Source organism: Paramormyrops kingsleyae, chromosome 9 (genome assembly GCF_048594095.1).
Source record: "Paramormyrops kingsleyae isolate MSU_618 chromosome 9, PKINGS_0.4, whole genome shotgun sequence".
Classification (NCBI taxonomy): Eukaryota; Metazoa; Chordata; class Actinopteri; order Osteoglossiformes; family Mormyridae; genus Paramormyrops; species Paramormyrops kingsleyae.
Window position 1 is genome coordinate 29,325,401 of NC_132805.1, and position 20,468 is coordinate 29,345,868.

At 42.4% G+C, this 20,468-nt stretch overlaps 3 protein-coding genes across 11 annotated transcripts in view; 1 reads left to right on the forward strand and 2 right to left on the reverse strand.

The window, feature by feature from the left end:
• Positions 1–540: 540 nt before the first annotated feature.
• LOC111844545 (glyoxylate/hydroxypyruvate reductase B) lies at positions 541–4,120 on the reverse strand. The gene is made up of 7 exons (XM_023813098.1): positions 4,012–4,120; positions 3,670–3,761; positions 3,008–3,383; positions 2,543–2,720; positions 2,072–2,250; positions 1,538–1,634; positions 541–1,336 (listed from the first exon to the last, which is right to left on the reverse strand). The coding sequence occupies exons 2-7, from the start codon at positions 3,733–3,735 to the stop codon at positions 1,183–1,185; spliced, it is 1,050 nt and encodes a 349-aa protein (XP_023668866.1). The 5' UTR covers positions 3,736–3,761; positions 4,012–4,120; the 3' UTR covers positions 541–1,182.
• A 2,203-nt stretch (positions 4,121–6,323) lies between these two features.
• Positions 6,324–8,787, forward strand: c1qtnf9 (C1q and TNF related 9). The gene is made up of 3 exons (XM_023812422.2): positions 6,324–6,625; positions 6,791–6,853; positions 7,717–8,787. Exons 1-3 carry the CDS (start codon positions 6,445–6,447, stop codon positions 8,484–8,486), a joined length of 1,014 nt encoding a protein of 337 aa, XP_023668190.1. The 5' UTR covers positions 6,324–6,444; the 3' UTR covers positions 8,487–8,787.
• Positions 8,788–10,215: 1,428 nt separating this feature from the next.
• The window catches only part of LOC111844420 (triple functional domain protein-like), a 99,561-nt gene continuing 89,308 nt past the window's right edge, over positions 10,216–20,468 (reverse strand). For 7 of the 9 annotated variants that reach the window (XM_023812898.2, XM_023812892.2, XM_023812914.2 and 4 more), the window contains 10 exons: positions 18,837–19,501; positions 18,001–18,251; positions 17,151–17,286; positions 16,969–16,996; positions 16,684–16,846; positions 15,470–15,591; positions 15,215–15,293; positions 14,008–14,208; positions 12,850–12,988; positions 10,216–12,662 (listed from right to left, as the gene is read on the reverse strand). In XM_023812898.2, coding sequence (XP_023668666.2) covers positions 12,120–12,662; positions 12,850–12,988; positions 14,008–14,208; positions 15,215–15,293; positions 15,470–15,591; positions 16,684–16,846; positions 16,969–16,996; positions 17,151–17,286; positions 18,001–18,251; positions 18,837–19,501 — 2,327 coding nt within the window. In that variant the 3' untranslated portion in view covers positions 10,216–12,119. Of the gene's footprint in view, positions 12,663–12,849; positions 12,989–14,007; positions 14,243–15,214; positions 15,294–15,469; positions 15,592–16,683; positions 16,847–16,968; positions 16,997–17,150; positions 17,287–18,000; positions 18,252–18,836; positions 19,502–20,468 lie in introns of those variants that run through there. The other 2 variants (XR_002838388.2, XM_023812943.2) reach the window with 2 other exon arrangements.

Here is a 20,468-nt window from a genome sequence, read left to right on the forward strand (position 1 = left end):
CAGTCAGAAAGCGTGAGAGTCACGCCGGATATGTGAGTTGGCAACCCTGCCCATTTATCATTTCAACGCCAAAAAAAATCTTCACCCTGGATGGAGTTTTGTAAAAGCTCCACTTTCAGTGACCTGAGACGCCGTTTACGTGTGGACGAAAGCCCAAGACGTATAGAAAAAGGTACGCTTTAAAATATACCCGTGTACGTGTGGACAAGGCACAAGTTCGATTATCCATCATCCACCCTGCCACCCGATCACATCGTTTATCCTGTCATGGTTTCACAATTCAAGACTACAGTTAATGTACAACAATATGCGCTGTAATCAGTCACTCTATAAGCGAAAATCTTTCACTGCATATCCTTCGGGTCACCAGCAAACACAAAACAAATACATATTAAGGTACTTCAGTAAAATAATAAATACAAATACATAAACAGTTATGATAATAATGTGTCCTTGTTAAACACTTTAAAAGCATGTATGCTGGGAAGGGTGCGATTCTGAACATACAGACAGCAAGAGCAAAAATTAGATGTAACACCATTACTGAACAAAGGGTTTAATCGAGGTCATTGATGCAAAAAGAGTAACGTTCTATTATACAGACTACTTTACAAGGGGGTAACTGAGGTCAGGTGTTCCAAAAAGCACGAGATTGTGTAGAATTTAGTGATTACTCTACAGCATTCATTGGTAAATAAAAAAATGTAAATTTGATAAGTAGGCATCATATTTTAATTTCAAGAGTGCAGAATGCCATGAAAGCTTTCACAAAGTGTAAAATCTGGTCTGAAATTACAAAACTTTAATTCACTTAATGAAAAACCTCAACTGATACATTGCTAATACCTACAAACAGAGTTGGGTAATTCAGGCCCAGAGAGTAAAAGTCCAGACCAAGATTTTGTTTAAACCAACCAGTTGAGCATAAAGAGTCACAGTGACTGAGTACTCAGCTGCTTGGTTGAAAGAAAATCTAGAATCCGGCTTAGAATTTTACTCTCTGGACCTGAATTACCCAACTCTGCCTATAATATATTGATTAATGTGCAAATACCACAGTCTGGGTGTTCAACACATTTCCAGCTGTGGTTGTGGCAATGACCTTATTTATTTCAATTTTGTAACTTAATGGTCAACTAAGCAAGTTCTTTTTCCAGACTCGTGCAGAATACTTCTGTCACACTAGGCCTTAACTTCATCAGTAGGCTGGTCCCCACTCAGTGCCGCTAAGGCATTGGTTACCATCCTCTCCACCATCAGCTGTGAAGTCCCCACAGTGTGGGAGCCCATGTGGGGCAGCACAATCACGTTGGGGAGGGTCAGCAAGGGGTGGCTCCTGACAGACGAAATGCGTCACCGGCAAAAAACAGAACAACATATATATAAAAAAAAAACAAAAAAACAGAAGAAACATCCTTATCATTGTAGACTTGGAGATACTATGAAACACCATTAATTTTAAGCCAATAATGTGGTATATCATCTGTCATGAAAACCTGTGCTATTTAGTTTAAAGGTATATTTTCGTAGCACTAACCTTGGAAGAGGTTCTGGGTATGTCACGTCTAAGGCTGCAGCTCGAATCACTCCACTCTGAAGGGCATGTACTAGTGCCTCTTGATCAACTACTGGGCCTAGAGAGAAAAAACACACACATGCTACAACAGCTTTCTCAGTACAACAGTACTTTTTTTGCTAGTATAAAATTTAGTCCAATTCAGGTGTGTGGATATTAATGAAAATGAGTTTATTAAAATCATACACAGCTAAGGAAATGTGACCAGAATATTGTTCCATGCATGGTTACATTTTAATAATGTTTTTTTTAACAACTGTGAAAGACTGAAATGCAGGGACATACAGGTGACAAGGCTCAGTTACTTTCTTGCAGTATTTTGTAAACTGTCAGATCTTCAGTATGCAGAATTATACTGTATGGCATCACAGGTGATGAAGTGAGAATTTGAGGAAGTCACTTCCAGCAAGTACATTGGGCAGTATATGGCAGTCATTTGAACAGGAAGAGTAATGCAGTAGTGCTGCAGTTTCATTACTCATGTTGCCATGATACCTCTGCTGATGTTGATGAGGGTGCCTAATGGCTTCATCATGCTTAGCTCCCTCCAGCCAATCAGCTTCTGTGTATCAGGGGACAGATTGACCACAACCATGACAAAGTCTGACTTCTGCAGCAGTTCATCCATCTTCTCACAGTAAACTGCCCCCACTGCCTTCTCATCCTCTTCTTTCCTGTAGAAAAAGTTTAAGTGTGGTTATAAAAAGAAGACGACATATTTACATAGATCGTGTTTCAAAACAGCTATCCGGACAATAAGCACCGGCCAGCGATTTCACTTAATATTGAAAAAACAAATGTACTCTTTGTGGGGAATGGGCTATTTTCTACATAACCATGGCTTTACTCGGTGCTGCGCAGATAAACTTCACGAAAATTTATTTATTTAAAAACGACCTAAATTATTAAGCAAATTGTAACGTGACGGGCATCTTTTATCAGCTGGCGTGCGCTGTCACACCATACCTACGGTTCCTGTTGTGGTACAGGATCTTCATCTCAAAGCTACTAGCCCGTTTGGCCACTTTGTATCCGATCCTTCCCATGCCGATGATGCCGAGGGTGGCTCCACTGACATCCGTGCCCATGCTGCTCTCAGGCAAATCCCACTCCTCCGTTTCGTGAGAGGCAGAGTAGTTGTGTCCTGCAAAAAAAAATATCGCTAAATTACTTTCACCGTGAGTTTTAGGAGAATTAAGAGTTCAAAAGGAAAAGGAAATAGATAATTTCACTCATAGGTAGCACACAGTGGAGCTGTGTACAATAGACTCGGAAACAGGGGGGTAGCTAGAAATACTGGTTCGCCTACGTAAGATACTTTAACGTTAAGGATCCCTGTAAAGCGCTGGGCCGCCTGAAGCTGTCAGAGTACTCGATCAAGCAAGCCCCCACTGGCCCCAGTTTTGAATACAAGCATTTCCTCATATTTACCATATATGAGATTTCGTGCTGTTGCCAACATTAAAGCCATGCCTATATCAGCCGTTGCGTTGTCCACAACATGAGGGGTATTGCAAACTTTAATCCCAAAACTGTTGATCAGGGGTATATCGAGATGATCCACACCCACGCCGCCATTTACCACTACCTTCAGGTTAGGTAAGATTTGCAGTAGATTGCGGTCCACTTTAAGTGCGCCTCCCCACACAAAAACTGCACTAATCTTATGTGCAAAGTGATGCTTGTTATTCACAAATTCTTCATGGGGGATAACTGTGAAATGCTTCTCAATAACAGGGGCGAAACACTGGTAGATCGCTCCAGGGGCTCCAAATGTGGTCGCCAGCACGCAAGGTTTCTCCATGACCTCAAAAGAAACATAACAGCAACGATTTTACTGACATATCGTCACAATTTTGTTACACATTTCAACAAGCAGTCGAAGTCCTCAAATCATTTTTAAATAAGGACTTAAACATTAAAAATAACCAGACAAAAAATGTTCCGAAAAGTGTACCGTCAGCTTCAAATCCTTCCTAATCATTCACTAAAGAGGTAAGGAACAGAAAGAAGGAGAATAGGCTATATGATATTAGGTAATATGCAAACAACTTCTCATTGATATAAAAGAAATACGGGATTGAGCTTCTCACCGAGTGCAGTTGCAGAATACGAGGGTTTCCCAAAAACGACTTGGACAGTAAGTGCCGAATGAACATGTCCTCCACACGCTGTTAATCCAATACTGTACCACCGATCAACAAAACAAAGCATTTAGTAAATTATTGAATTTGGGTTATCGATTATCTTTCATTGTATAAACGTAAAGGGTTTAATGTATAACAATTATCTCTCAGCAAAAAGCAACTTAGCTATTTGTTTGACCATACAGAGGAAGGTTTCGTAAACACTTTTAATAAAACAATTAATATTACGGCATAAATGAAGCTATGCATCGGGATTATAAACACTTTTTGCATGTAAAAGACAGTTACCACATTGGGACGCCTCCGTAGTCTATTCTGTAACCGGGTATGAGACCTGCTGAAAAAGACTGTTCATAAGGTCAACTGGGCAACAGAGGGCGGTATTGGTTAGAAAAGAGAATGATCGAGGGTAGCCCTACAGCTCCTACGGTGTCCCTAAGGGGACATGGGAGTCGAAAAACAGAATGGAATAATAAAAAACGAGTCCGCAAAACTTTTGCGTTACTACAATAACTGCACGGTGTACGTTCAAAATACAATGGATAAAATGATTTATTAGGGTAAAATTAATAAACATTATTAATAATATAAACGTACAAAAATACATAATCCCCCCATTGTCCCCCATAGTCTAATGCTTAAATCACACTTTATTGGGTATGTCTATGTCATTTAGTTTTATACTTATTAGTTAATTTTTTCTTTTGTACTTCAAACGGAGACAGTGTAGTTACTAATAGTAATAGTGCGAGAACTCATTATATTCTCCTCTTGATGCATTTTCTTGGCAGCTGTCACGATACAGATCCCCCACTTTTCTCTACCTTCTTGTGGTCAAAAATTAAGCGGTAAAATTATTGGTTATAGAAGGGGTACTCAACAATTTTCCCCGAGGTCCAAATTCCATCAACGACGCAAAGCCAAGGTCCACCTTCTCCCGATAAAATTTACTGAAAATGCTTGAATACCATTAAGGAAAGTCCTATCTTTTCTGTACAAATATTTGTTAAAAAGTTGCATCTAGGTCAAGATTGGATTTTGAAATGGGCAATATTGCTACTAGTAACACTGATAAAATGTAATATTTATATGATTGCTATTCCAAGGATCCCACATGATGGGTAGTTCCACGCCTGCATGCGGAGAAAAGTAGGTCAAAAATGTTTTAAATGTTCACGTGTTACCTGTCAATTCTTTTATCCAGTCAGGGTAGCCTGATGGACCAAGAGTAATATTGCTAACACTGATCATACATTCTTACAGATTTAAAGAGTTACACATTTGCCATTTGGAAAAAAGAAGAAATGAAGTAAATAGGGATCACTCAACTATTTTACAATATTTTACAATACACTATATATAACAAACAATAGCATAACTGTTTAACTACTGCATTATAAGTGAGGAACTTCTTTGTGTAACAAGAAAATGGCAAGATTATCCGTTACAAAAAAGCAACAGCAATATTGCGAAAGATTAAAAATAATCTGATGAGCATAAATGGATGATAATTCATCCAGTTCCTTTGAAGTCATTGGTTAAAATGAACTTCACTCAGAACTAGTCATGAGGATGGCCTGACCTCGTTCACTCAAGCTGTGTCTGTTCATTCATGACCCATCACTTAGTGTCACTGCTTCAGGTTTGGTGCAATTTGTCTTAAAATGACACAGGCTTCAGATCAGCACCTATAAAATGTTCCTGAGAAGTTTGATAAAGATCCATTTAATACTTTTAGGGTTACTGTGTTATCATGTTCATAAGGTTGTGTCTTCTGTGGTCACCCTTTCCTTTGCTGCCAGTGAGTAGCATTGCTTCAGCTTTGGTGTAATTTGTCTCAAAGTTTGAAAGAAGATTCAGATCTTCACCAAATCAATGGTTGTGCAAAGATCTGGAAAGATCTGTCTCATACTTTATGAGTTGTTGTTCTAATGAGATAAGTGTCTGTGGAAGAGGTGATGGACCTGTCCCAAAACCATAATTATTCTGTATTAGCGCTACACAATAATCTAAAGGTTATACTTTAGGTAAAACATTAAACTTAGTTAAATAAGTTAAATAAATTACTCAATCACTGTAGTCTGAATAAAATATTATTTTTTATTAAAAATCCTTGGTCATATGCTCATACATACCTTTCTGCTTTTTGATGTCCTGTTAACTGTGTTACTTGTGTCAAATATGTCTCTACACTGTCAACTATGTTACTAGTAAGTTCTAAGACAAATATATATTATGAGTAAAATTACTATCACTTGACACTGGTAAACTGTGTGAGTGCTGTGTAAGAATAGATGTACATTTTGGGGTAAAATAATGCGAAATCAACTAATTATAGAATGACCCAGAATCGTTCCCCAACCATGGTAGTTCTCGCTCCTTGTTTCTTTATCAAATGAGGAGATGCTTGTCATAGTTTTCATAAAACATTCCGTTGCTGTTTAAGGAACCTGAGTCAGATATACAAGCAGGCATTCTGCAGAATTCAGCAGTGAATTTCTGTGGGTTGAGGGTTTTCCTAGCTGATCATTATCTCAAGGTAAAGAGGAACCAGAGATACAGTATAACTAGGTTAGGCTGAACATTTATATAACTGTACGGCTACCAAGCTGGGTTGACCCTTAGATTCTTTGTGTGGTGGTTATACACAGGGCATGGCATTACACCTTCAGCCTCCAGTGTGAGAGTTTGCTCGTAGGGTTAGGGGAAGTATCTGTGACTATGGTGACCACACCGTTCCTGTGGTTCCTGCTGACTTTAGCCCCGGTGGGCGTGTTGCCGGATGACGTCAAGGGAGGCGGCTGCGTGTGTGGATACCCCGGGATCCCAGGCGACCCCGGACATAATGGGGCGCCGGGTCGCGACGGCAGAGATGGTGTGAAAGGGGAAAAGGGGGATCAAGGTAAAAGGAGAAACATCTTTCATTGTCGGAGGTCAAGCAGTAGATATGAACCATTGGTCAGTGTTAATAATAAACCAGTTGTGGCTGGTTGTTCTGGCTGCATTTTATCTACTGTCATAGTGAGACTGATTGTGTATTAGTTCACAACCACCGATTCTGTTGAAGGTGTCATTGGCGCAGATGGCCTACGTGGGCAAGAGGGTGCGAAAGGACCCAAAGGAGACCCAGGTGGAAAACACCTCTGTATTTGGGAATGCAGGCAGCTTCATATACCATGTAAAAGGAAACTGTACCAAGTGAAATTTGTAATACTCTAAAATAATCATATATCTTTCAAATATAGTTCTATTAATGCATTAAATTTTGTATCTCCTAAACACTGAAAACAAGACAATAGAAATAGTTTAAACATTGGCTTTGAAAGTAAGTATGGTTACACTAAATGAGATACATAGTGCTCATAAAAAGTCTTGGGATCCTTCCTTAATTAAGCAAAAATATTGCTAATGAATAGGTTTTTCTAACAAAAATGATCACTTTATTCATATCTTTCCAAAAGTATATATCACATTAGAAACAACCGGTAATTTTAAGTAAAACATTCAAGTAGTAATAAATTGAAGCAAATTACGGTTCTAAAAGAGCGTTATTGAGTTAAAAAGTTCATTGACATGCAGCATGCTTGGGTGCTTTTTGATTAGTAATGTCTTTGCAATGACAAAAAAACCCACCAAATATTTGTGTTTGGGACCCAATGGCTACAATTGCAATTAACAGCAAAATGGCAAGAACAGAATTTAACTGAATGAGTCAAAAAATTATAACACAATGTGCAAATACGTTAAACATTGCTTGTCGATGGACTTTCGTTATGAAACCAATAAATTTGCAACATTTTTACAGAATTAAGCACTTATCTCAAGACTTTCCGTGAGCACTGCATACATTTTGAATATGCAACATTCTATTCTTGTTAAAGGGTGTTATGCTCCAGTATTGTGTTACAGTTTGCTAGTAAGGACTTGCTTGGTTAATGTATGAAAGCTGAAGTGGTTGATGATCAGTCCTGGTTTTGTTCCCCTGATCTGCAGGAGATCCAGGGCTATCGGGCATGAAGGGCAAAAGAGGGGAGAACGGCGAGCGGGGATGGCCTGGGAAGATGGGGCCCCAAGGTGTACCTGGGCCCCTGGGGCTCAAAGGGGACAAAGGGGAGCTGGGGTTACCCGGCTCTCGGGGGGTGAAAGGCGAAGAAGGGCCCCAGGGGCCGGAGGGTAACCGTGGGCCAATTGGGATAAAAGGAGAGAGGGGTGTCATTGGGCCTTCTGGTCCCACGGGGCGTCCTGGAATCAAAGGAGACATTGGTGCTCCTGGTCAGAAAGGAAGCATAGGCTTCCAAGGGGAGAAAGGAGACAGAGGAGACCAAGGAGAGAAAGGGGTTGTTGGAGATATGCCCGTCATACCTAAGAGTGCATTCTCCGTGGGCCTGACAGATCACAGCAAGCGGCCCCCAGTAAACACGGCCATCCGCTTTGATAAGATCATCTATAACCAGCAAGGGCACTACGATGCCCAAACGGGACGGTTCTCTTGCGCCTTTGCTGGGGCATACTACTTTACTTACCACATTACGGTGTACTCTCGTAATGTGAAGGTAGCCCTGGTAAGAAACGGAGCACGCATTATTCACACCATGGACATATACCAGAACGGGGAGGACCAGGCAGCAGGGGGCACTGTGCTGCACTTGGAGGCTGGAGACAAGGTTTGGTTACAGGTGGTAGGGGGAGAACTGTACAATGGGCTTTTTGCCGATGAAGATGATGACACAACATTCTCTGGGTTTCTTATATTTGCAAATTGAAAAAGCGACCCCCTACTTCCAGTGAATTTTATACAACAAAATAGTGAAGCACATGTAGTTAAGTGAAAAATGAGAAATTGTCTTTTATAACACTAAGAAGAGAACCTTACCAATTAGAGTTATGGTGGAGGCCAGTGTATGCAAACCCGGTATGGCTGCTTCTAGGATTACCTAGCACCATGTAGATTTTTAGCTCATTTTAATTCATTGTCCCTGTATCATGCTTTAAGATGATTTCCCTGTAATCTTGAAACTGACTATACTTGAGTAATAATATAAATTAAACAAAAATACAAGTGAATATGTTTTTCTTTCCTCCTTCAAAAGAGTGCTACATGGGTTTATTAGGTATTTGGTCTAGGGCTGGGTATTGCCAGCTAGCCCAGGATGCAATACTCACCATGATACGAGTGTCATTGTATCGGGGGTGGTGTGTGGCTAACTGGGTTAAGTCTCGTTCACTCTTCCGCATGTGCTACACGTACTACAATGTCTGTGGATGCAGAGGGTCGCAGGTGGTGCACACGTACAGCAACAAACACAAATTCAAGCAACGTAGTGACAGAGGTAAATATTTTCTGGACAGTTTTAAAGTTGTTATTAGGCTTGGGTGGTAATATGGTAATACAGCATACCGCAGCATTTTGAAATCATTGCAACAAAATTAGCTGGGACCCCCCCCCCCTTCCCCCAACGAATTTCAAATTGCCAAATAGTTTTCCTTTTTAAAATACAGTATACTGCAGTATGATGTCCAGACAGTATGGAAAAACTAGTTACAGGAGTACCTCTGCACCTCCTATGACAACAACTATTCTTCGTCTCTTCTCTTTTCTTCGTTGACCTCTGGCCTATCAATATCAGTGCTGCCACCTATTGGGAATACCTAGTCATTTTCCTTACACATGTGTAGTAAAATCACACGGATGCGCATGACGTCCACTGGGCATAAAAGACAGGGTGGCAATATTTTAATAAAATGTTTCGCCATATTGCCCAGCCCTATGTGTAAAGGAATGTTGAAAAGAATGTGAATAAATGCCATTTTGTTTGGCGACCACAGTCGTAGCATAATATCAGTATAGTAAAATCTCTTCCATCTGAGTCAATGTACCTCACACAGAAGGGAACCGTGAGATAAAATGACAAATGTGAAATCCGTGAAAACTGCATCACTTCTGCTTTTCTGGCAGGAAAATCATATTTTAAAGCTTAACCTAGGTTTCTATGTGTGTCTAAGCAGAAGAAAATTAATATTTTAATTCCTGGTATTAGTGACGCTTCAGGCACTGCCTTCCAATCCAATATTCCTCAGCTGTAGTCTGTGACGATTTTGATATTATTGAGATCCTAATAGACTTCTGACTTGAGATGAAAATAATGAGTGCTCTTAAATTAATTGAAATTAAGTATTAATTGAAGAGGTAACTTAAAAGATGGATATATTTGAAATTCTGAAATAAAGCACATGCTGTAAACATGATAATTTCATACAGTGGTCACTAACTTATAATACCACCACGATGATAATAAAACGAAACAAGACAGCAGAATGGCGTTCAGCTTTTTCATACTTACCAGCCGGTGCTTGTTAACTAGTTAAATATCCTGCCTTTGTTAAATATTGTTTAGTTTTAAGCAGTAAAAGATCCTCACTCCATTTCCACAAGGGAGTTGCATGTAAATCATAAAACAGACCAAATTAAAAAAATGAGAGCTGTCACAAGTATGTTGCATATGTTAAATTTTAAAATAACTGATGGCAAAAAAAAATATTTACAACACATTTAGTGTAAACCCATGGTCTGTATACATAGAATACACATGCAAAAAACAAGTAAGCCAAAAAAAAAAAAATCATAAAACATAAAAAAACCAATGAGGTTGAAAGGAAAAAAACACATCCAGTCATGTCTGGTGTTTATCAGTGCCTGTACAGTTTTATATTGTAATGACAAATATAAATAATATCCATAACATGGGGCCACACACACACACACACACACACACAAATCCAATGTGTTACATTTCCGGCACGGAAGGAGAACATTCTTCAGGCATACAGTACTCCTCTGCTTTATCTCCTCTATGCTGTTCCCAATAAACTGGCACTTAAACCATCTGCATTTCACAATTTTCTAACCAACTGAAGGGTCAGAATTAATTGTTTTTTTGCTCCTCCAAGGATTATAGCAGCTGGAATCTAGCATAAATATCATTAGTACTCTCTGACTGGTAAAGTCAATTTTTTAATAGTAGAGTTTCTGGGTTTTTAATTTCACAAATAATATTTGGGCTTATTTGTATAAATAACTTAAAAGGCCTTATTTTTCTCCAACATTAACTCACTCAAAACACTCACATTCAGATGAACGACAGCTTTAACATTATAATAATTTACTTGAAATTAGATAAAATTACACTGCAATGACTTTTTTTTTTGCAGTTGATGGCATAAAAAGTTAATGAAAAGCAAATTATATGCAACTTTGTTACAAAAATAAATAAAGCATGTGAAACAAATGTAAACAATACTTCCCAAAGTTCATTATGGCATTCATAACTTAAGTTAACATGATGTCATACAGAAAAAAAAAACAAAACAAAACAAAAACTACAATTTAAGAAACTCTAAAACTTTGGTAAAGCTATCAAAATGAAAAGTCAAACCCTAGGTGCCATACAGACCAAATGATATTCACCATCCAAGAAATCAACATAGAGATCTCAAGGAAATAATACTGAATCAAACGAGGTTACAGTTCAAACGCAGCACAAACGACGGTTTAGTCTGCAGTACCAATTATGTCGATTTTCTATACATTTATTACAGGTTCAATAGAAGTCTTCATTAAGAGTTGCATAAAACGACAAAGTTGTTGCAACATTGCACATAATATTAATGAAAACACAACAAGGGCATAAACAGTATGTGATTATGACCTTTGTTTTCCAGAAGCCGAGCATTAAGTAGTGTCGCTCTATTCTCCACATCCACAGAAATCTGTCCCGTTGCCGGGACTCCTGCTTCTATGAATTGTTTTCAAACGAAACCGGTCAGATACAATCTTTGTACAAAATAAGGTCAATACGTCTTAATTCTGAGCAACACATTTTTGTTCTAGTAAAAGCAAAATACATTTGTCTTCAAGTACAAACACTGGATTAGCAGAAGTTGAAACCTGTAACTGCTGTTGTTTTGTTTTTCCCTAATTGCAGTGATTCAATCAAACAAGCCAGGCTATTAAAAAGCTGAGTCAGATCCAAATAGCTTGCACACGAGGGTCATCCCTATACAGTATCTATTTACAAAAGGAGTTTGGTTGAAAAGAGGTTTGTTTTTCTTCTCCATAAGTAGCTTAAAAGGATATTGTCTGTGTCCATCTTCAGAGAAGCAGCATTTCTCCACCATGCTAGTTAATTCCAAATTGCCCTTTTAAAAAACACGACTAAGGTTTCTTTTCTTTTTTTTGCAGGTATTCAGCATAAAGGAATTACGTTTTTGTAATCTGACAGTTTGTTGTATATTGGAAAGGGGAATCACGTCAGTGTGGAGCAGGCTGACTGAATCGCGCCAGGATATTTAAAATCTGCCAGGCAGGTGAAAGAGGATGAGATCGCTTGTGCCACACATCAGCTCTGAGGGAGGATTCGGCCGGGAAGGAAGGCCTTGATGCCACCGACGGGCCGAACGTCGTTCTGGTGCTTGCGCCGGTCGATGAAGGAGACGAGCCGGGACGTGTCGATGCGCTCTGTGCTGCCATAGTTCCCAGGCTGCAGCCAGGGGTCCTGCAGGCAGAGGGCCGCAGAGGGCCGCTTGGTGGGGCTGCCCTGCAGGAGCGAGCAGGTGAAGTCCTTGGCTGCACGGCTGACGCCCCTGAAGTAGTCCTCCGGGAAGCTGAAGTCCAGCCGGCAGACGTTGAGGCAGGTCTCCTCCAGGCTTTCGTCCAGGAACGGCGAGGCTCCGCTCAGGATGACGTAGCCGACGACCCCGAGGCTCCAGATGTCTGAGGCCAGGCAGGCTGGCTGACCCAGGATCAGCTCAGGGGCGGCGAACTCGGGGCTGCCCAGCAGCGGGTGAACGTAGGGATTGCTGCTCAGCTGCACCGCATCGCCAAAATCCACGAGTCTGACCACTGGCTGGCCAGACATCTGGTCCACCAAAACATTTTCAGGCTGATGGGATACAGGGAAGGGCAGAGCATTGGATATACCCTCACACGAGGACTCAATGACCAGATGTGAAAGTGACATGTGCAGAGCAAGGAAGGGAACACTACTTTAAAGGGAAATTTGCAAACTATGTTGCAGACTGGCCCATTTGGGGAACCCTGGTATGAACCATACTATAAAGCATACTGACCTTCAGGTCCAGGTGAGCTATTCTGCAGTTATGCAGGTACTGCAAAGCTTCTAAGATGCCCCTCAGGTACAGGGCCACCTTGTCCTCTGTGAGATCGCCCCAGCTGACGATGTAATCCAGCAGACGGCCTTGATCGGCCCTGGGAGCAGACAGGGCCAGAGGTCAGAGCAGGGGGGGGGGATTACTGCTAAAAGGACAGCCATGTTTGTGTAAATGTCAGTCCTGCTGAGTTACTGCAATATACGGCAGCCATGGAAAGTCAAGGGATGCTCGACTGATTCTGTCAAAAATGTTGCAAATTTACTAGTCTCATAACAAAAGTCCATTGACGAGACATGTTTAACATATCTGCACAATTTCTTTTCAAGTCTCATAATTTTTTTACTGACTCATTCAATTCTGTTTTTGCCATTATGCTATTAAATGCAACTGTAACTGAATAATGCTTTTTTTTTAAATAAAACCAAATATTTGCAATATTTTTACTGAATTAAGCAGGTGTCTCAAGACTTTCTGTGAGTACTGTTTGTGAGTACTGAGTGTGTGTTTGTCCTGCAGCAAAGGAATCAGTAACAAAAAGCTGTCATCAAGGCAAAGGAACCAGGCTTAGCAAGAAACAGCAGGTACAAATGTGACCTGCAGGTTATCTGTGGTAGATACAGTATAAGTCTAAAACATGTCCCCTTATCTCCTTAAGGGTTTGTGGTGAGGAGCCTATCCCAGGAGATACAGGGGACAAGACAGGGGACAAGACAAGGGACAAGACAAGGGACAAGACAAGGGACAAGACAGGGGACAAGACAAGGGACAAGACAGGGGACAAGACAGGGGACAAGACAAGGGACAAGACAGGGGACAAGACAGGGGACGAGACAGGGGACAAGACAAGGGACAAGACAAGGGACAAGACAGGGGACAAGACAAGGGACAAGACAAGGGACAAGACAAGGGTCCACCCTGGATGACATGCCAGTTTGCAAAGGAGTATAATGTAATATTTTATATAATATAGTGACGTTGACAGCAGAGGTTAAACATGCAGACTGCCTGTCTTTCAATGTCTTTCGTGTCGCTGTGAACCTGCATAGTACACATCCAGCATCCGTGTGGTGGCGTGTGACGTAGCGCGTTCATGCGGACCAGGGCGGCTCCACCTACATCTCCAGGAGCAGCACGTAGCTGGTGGGCGTCTCGAAGGTGTCCAGCAGGCCAGGGATCTGCGGGTGCTGTACCAGCTGCAGCAGACGCAGCTCGCGGGTCACCTGGTCACGCCTCACCAGCCTCTTGTTGACCAGCTTGGCCGCCACGGAGAGCTGCGTCCCCTGCTGCTCGAACCTCTTCACCACAGAGAACCTGCCCCTGGAGAGACAGCGGAGGACTGAGGACGGACATCCTGTGCAGGGGGACAGAGTGTGGCTCAGTGGGTGAGCCCTTGGAATGTAGCCGGTTCGAATCCCATGCTCAGCAGAATAAGTGCTTCCTGATGGCAGAGACAGCTCCCCCCCACCTCAAAAGAAATGTACAGATGAGGGACAACCCCCCCACCCCCCCCGTCTTCCTTTGAGTCCTTAACCTGAGATGCCAGCTGACCTTGCACTCAGACACCAAGCTTTACTCTCACCTCTACAGCATGTGTCGGTAACATGTTACTTGACGGGGCACAAATATCCAGTAAACTCAGTTATTACTGAAGTACAAATCATGAACAAATCATGAACAAATATAGTTACTTAAGGTAAAAGATGCATCACGATTCAATTATAAACAAACATGACATCAATATTTCACTTGTGTTATTCATTACTTGTTCCATCAGTAGTTTAGAAAGGTTTACTGAAATAACAGATATAGCAACAAATACAGTAACTACTTGAGATAAACTGTAACGATTAAATAATGATGAATTAACATGAGATCAGTATGTAACTAAGATTTAGTTTATGGTTAATTAATACATAAGTAATAGTATAATACTATATTATTTGAGCCCCGTCAAGTAAAGTGTTACCTATACATCTTAAAAAAGACAGCAAAATGTAATGTGTGGGAACCAATACATTACAATGAACCTCTACAAATGGCAAATAAAGTTTAATTTTAACAGCCAGACTGCGAGCACTTCTTGCCTGTTGCCGGTGGTTTAGATTATTGCACACTGCAATCCATAATCCTGAAGTTATAGGGCCTGGCCCCACAGATTCATCTGCTATAGCCAATGATCCAGACAACTACGCATAGCTGAGAATGCAAAGGACCACGAGCAAAAGGGAACTGAGGACTGGGGACTGACAGACACACGACCGCTAGCCAAAGAAGAACCGTGTGCAGTCTTATGGAAAAGCACAGCACAGCTAGGGATACCTACCTCCCCAATTCTGAGACCTCAGTGTAGAAGGAATCAAAGTTGTCCTTCCACGTGACTCTGACTCCGTCACTGGATGTACCTAAAATCATAGCGGGGTTTGTATTTCCTTTTCCGTTAACCATGACTCACTGTTCACTCTGTCTGTATTATAGTTGTTCCACTGTTTTTTGACAAAGCATGCATTTCCTGAGACATTCACAGGGAGGCACTGAGGCATTCTGGGATACTGAGTCTTGGCTGGGTAGTGCCTCTCACCTAATACTCTGAGGCTGGCTGACGTTGACACGGTGCCCAGATCGTTGGCGGCGACGCAGGTGTACATGCCATCGTCTTCTATAGACACATCTTGGATACAAAGCTCAGCCTCCCCAGCATCACTTTTGGGCGAGAGGGGGACAGGGAGGTAGAGGATTACTAAAACAGAGACCTGCAGCACAAACAATATAGCCACCATTTTGAATAAAACCTAACGTAAACAAGCAAATCAGACATACTGTAAGTCACAAATCATTTTGTATGTAATCCATTATGGTACCTGATGAGAACTGACATCTATATTAAAGTGTTTGACCTGAATCATTTGGGAAATTGGTATTAAAGTAACTAAGAGCCCCAACAAAAGGTACAGTCAGTCCTGTTACAACACTTGATATCACAGCACGAATCTGTTGTAATGCGATTAATATATTAGTACAGAAGTCCAATACATTGCATTTATATTTTCACTATTTTCAGTCGCAGAGAAAAGCACTAACTTGCATGCAAAAACAGCTAATCCTGATGTCTCATTTGTGCACAAATCCTGAACCGGTTCTTTTCAGTGAATCAGTCGAACTGGTTTTGAAATCTAAAAGAACTGAACTTATTGTACATCCACGCATTGCACAGGTCTTACATCCTAAAAATATTTGACAAATGATCGTATAAAAACACACAGAGACTTTTTTAATTCACTTACATTTGCTTTTCGTGGCCATTTTGCCTTCAGAACCCGGCTGCACGGTGGCTGTTGCGCACGACTCCCGAAAGTTAGGGACTTTAGCACGTTTGGTCGAAGCAGTTGCTAGTCAATTCTTGTGAGACTCATAAGACTCATAGGAGATGTTTATGATATCATTTATGAATATATTATATTATTTCTTATTTAAAATGCATATAATTATATTATTGGCCACTTGTATCACTGTTATTATTATTTAATTCAGTTTGTTTGGCGTAAATTACTAAGTTTTCGAGTAACCCCGTTTCCCCCACTGCATATGTTTATTTTAGTATGCGACTTTAGTGAATGGGAAGTTTTTCATGAACGCATTAGTAGCATTGTAAGGGGACTGACTGTACAACAGCAGAAACCTCCAAAACGATTCCTTAAAGGTTCTTTAAAGTGTAGCTCTTCGACTACCCCAAACCAGCTATAACGTTTACAGCACTGCAGTATTTTTAACGAGCCTGGGGGAATTGGGCGTCACCTGCACATGGTGCTGAAGCGGTCGTTGTTACTCAGAGTATTTTGGTCAGGTCCCTTCCAGGTGACGGCCGCTCTGGGTCTGCTGCAGACCTTACAGCGGAGAATGATGGCCTCCCCGCTCTCGCAGGTCACGTCGCTCAGAGGCAGGAGGAACTCTGGGGGAACTGCCCGTGAGACAGAGCGAGAGAAAAAAGAGAGAGAGAGGTGTGACCTTGTGCAGAATGTTGTTACCTAACAAGGGTGGTAGCAAGCATAGCATTGTCAGATAAACTGTTTTTATACGTACCATCATAGATGTAGTTCGGATTTAGAAGCTGAAAGCAAAGCAAGACAATGAATGAATATAGTAAGAATACTCCATTTTAAATGTATTTTATTATTTACAAACACAAGCAAAAGCATATCCCCAAAAACTATTAGAGCAGTTAAGCTATTTAATGAAGTAAGTCAGGTTTGGGTCCTCATTACCTTCACAGACACTTTGTTGGCTGAAACATCCCGGGATCTCCTGAAGCTGGGTTCCAGCTTCTCTCTTTTACCCTCCTTCTCTCGCTTTTCTATCCTCTTCCTGAGGCGGAGTGCCGTGTGCCAGGACGATGACTTCCTGCCCCAAAAGAATTAGCAGCAGTCATGGCGTTTTTAGTGGAATCCGCTTCCCGCCTTCACATGACAAATGCCGTTGTCGTGTCTAAGTACAGCTTCTGTTTCCCAGAGATAACTTATTCTGTGATCTGGAGAAAACAACTTTGGCTACGTAGAGAACAAGCTACCTAGCGAACGCACTTCATATATCACACTGCTCTTGATGGCACATTATGGGTTTCATTACAGCTGCGGTTGAAATACTTCTCACAAATACAGAGAAAACAAATCGGTAGTTGTGTATAACCCAAACTCAACAAAGATGTGGAACATTGTGTTGGTTCCGGTTAAATTAGACAATGATATTCACTGGCTATCCATAGTGAAAACATCATTCTGTGTGACAATATTTTTTAGTAGCTACTAACTACGATGTAACTTAAGCAGCAGTGGTAAAAGATAAAGAACGTGGCACGAGTTTAAAACTAGCTAGTTCCATCATATGACTTAAAGTACACTTTACGCCCAACCTTACGCTCAAACTTATGCTAAGCTTGTGCAATCCACTGCTGATTCCCAGCCTTGATCTCTATGTGCATGTTCTTCCCGCGTTTTTACTGTGTTCTCTCAGGTTTCCCTGAGCTACTCTGGTCTCCAAATGTCACCCAAAAGCTGTCTTTGTATGTGAATTGTATATGCCCTGCAGCGGACCCAAAGCTGGATTGGTAGCCCTTACTTGATGGTTCCCTCGGGGAGGTCGGGGATGATTATGGAGGTGTGGCCCAGCACGTAACCAGGGATCCAGCCCTCGGCGGCAGGGCTCTGCTCATTGGCGGCGCGAAACACAAGAAACATATTCTGCTGGTTGCAGGCTAGCATCTGGACAACCTCTCCCTGGGTGACGTTGATCTCATCCTCCTTCACGGCCTGGTAGTCCTGTGTCACTAGCATGGTGGAGATGTTGCTGCTGCTGCTGCTACTTTCACTCTGGATGAGGGGAGAAGCAGGAGGAGCAGGTCGGCGTTGGTCTACCATACACAGCATGACACACACTTTGGGTTTGTGACACGAGATCTCCAGACAAAACCGGAAAAACGCAAGAGGGTTTTCTACTGACAAGGCTAACTGAAGACAGAGTATCAAGAACAGGCACTACAAAATTAGCATGAGCGAAGGGCAGAGCAGAGCTCACATGGTAGAGATTAGGCAACAGGTTCACCAACCAGGTCAATAAGTTTTCCTTTTCCACAGGGAGTAAAGGGCAAGTCCAGAGGAGGAGTCTTAGTCTGACACCAATTTCCAGAACAATCTGAAGTTATTTCCATTAATGCTGTAGGTACAAAGTGAGGACTACACAAGAAGGAGGAAAACCTCTGTCCAGAAAACTAAGAAAAGCAATTAAAAGTTAGTAGCAAAGTTTTTTTTAATATGCACTGAGAGCACAGCCAAGGCAATTAGAACGTAGATCGCAGGCAAGTCAGTTGGGTTCAGCACATTTGGTACAGTGCCTCCTTCTGGACATTGCAGGAGTTAGTACAGAGGATGCCAAGGAGCCTTGAGTGTGGCTCTTACCCCATTGCTCTGGCTTGACTGTACTGACTGCTCACTGGTGGAGGAGCAGGTGCTCAGGCGGTCAGCATCTTTGGCCGGAGAGGGGAGGATGAGGGAGACTGGCCGACCCACAGGGGCGACCGGCAGAGTGCCCCAGAATGAGGTGCCCTTCTGGGCTGGGCTGCCTGGGGCAAAAGCCTCCTTGCTGGAACACGGCTGTGTCAAAAAGGGTAGGGGGGCTGCACTTCCGAGACTGGGTTTAGCGAGGTCAAATGGCTCGACCGCACCCCGGGGTAAGAGGCCTGGCAGCTCTTCTTGAGGTACCCCAAGGCTGTTTTCGGTTGACTTTGTGTCGGGCAGGGACACCGGAGCCTTTGTCTTTGGGAAATTCCTCTCTGCCTCTTGGCTGTCTGGGTCACGAGCTGGTAGCACAGCTGTGGGGTGCAGGGAGGACATACCTGACATCTTGTCTGGCCCGTCGGCCCCTGGTGAGTGGTGGCGGACAGGCTGGGGGATGCGGGACGGCTGCGGGATCCGTGAGGGCCTGGAGCGGCAGCCGGCGGCCATGTTGACCCCCAGGGCTATGCCTGAACCACTGGTGCCCCCTGTTGGGCCGCTGCTGCTGAGACAGCCTGCTCCTACTGCCCCAACGTGATTCCTCTGGTACTCAATGGGAGAAGTCAAGGCTGTGGGGACACGGGGAGGGACAGAGATGATTTTACACATCTAATGAAGCGAATATGACACCTTCAAGCCCAGTGTAAAGATGCCCCATTAAATCAGTCAGCACCGGTCTCACCCTGTATGCATCCCATAATGTTGCATAACACACCAAATAAGATGTGTGCATGCTATGCATGAATGGGTAAAACCATCGCTTCCAAAGCCCCGCGTCACCTCCTGTTTTTCATACAACAGCAACACCTTACACTTCACGCATGGCTACACCGCTGCAGCAGCAATGATAGTGCTATTTTTCTTTATTTTACACAAATTTAAGTGCCATGCAATAGTCAGACTCAGCGTGTAACTTCCTTAACCAGGTTAAACCAGTTACCAATGTGTTATGACCAGGACTCTCGACCGAGACAGCCCTCATCACTGTTGTGGACACTGAGAGCCACAATATCATTTCAGTTATCTGTCCTGATCCTGCTAGACCTCTCTGCAGCTTTTGACACAGATAATTAGCAAATCCTCTTGGTCACTCTTTCTCGTCTTGGCATCACGGGAACTGTTCTGCACTGCTTTGACTCATACCCATCAAGACAGATCATTCCAAGTTGCTTGGGGGGCAGAGGCATCCAAATCACATCAGGTAGCAACCAGTGTTCCCCAAGGCTCTGTCCTTGGTCCTGTCTACAATCTCTCTTCATATTGCCTCTCTAGGTCAGATTGTCACGGCTTCTCCTTCCACTACTACCCAATGACATCCAGATCTACTTGACTTTCTCTCCTGATAACATCATGGTCTCCACTTGGATCTCTGCATGTCCAGGTGATATTGCAGCCTGGATGAGGGACCATTGCCTCCAACTTAATTTTTCCAAGACCGAGCTTCTTGTCTTCCCTGGTAATCCATCCATCCATCATGAAACCACTGTTTAGTATGAATCATCCACATGGCCTCTATCAAGAATTGCCAGGAACCAA

Bases quoted from the DNA above. Each gene is read 5' to 3' on its own strand.
- LOC111844545 (XM_023813098.1), bottom strand. From the start codon at position 3,735: ATGTTCATTCGGCACTTACTGTCCAAGTCGTTTTTGGGAAACCCTCGT. The intron at 3,384-3,669 runs GTGAGAAGCTCA...GTTTCTTTTGAG, and splicing joins GTATTCTGCAACTGCACTCG to GTCATGGAGAAACCTTGCGT. The intron at 1,635-2,071 runs GTATCATGGCAA...TTTTCTCTCTAG, and splicing joins CCTCATCAACATCAGCAGAG to GCCCAGTAGTTGATCAAGAG.
- c1qtnf9 (XM_023812422.2), top strand. From the start codon at position 6,445: ATGGTGACCACACCGTTCCTGTGGTTCCTGCTGACTTTAGCCCCGGTG. The intron at 6,626-6,790 runs GTAAAAGGAGAA...ATTCTGTTGAAG, and splicing joins AGGGGAAAAGGGGGATCAAG to GTGTCATTGGCGCAGATGGC. The intron at 6,854-7,716 runs GTGGAAAACACC...CCTGATCTGCAG, and splicing joins AGGACCCAAAGGAGACCCAG to GAGATCCAGGGCTATCGGGC.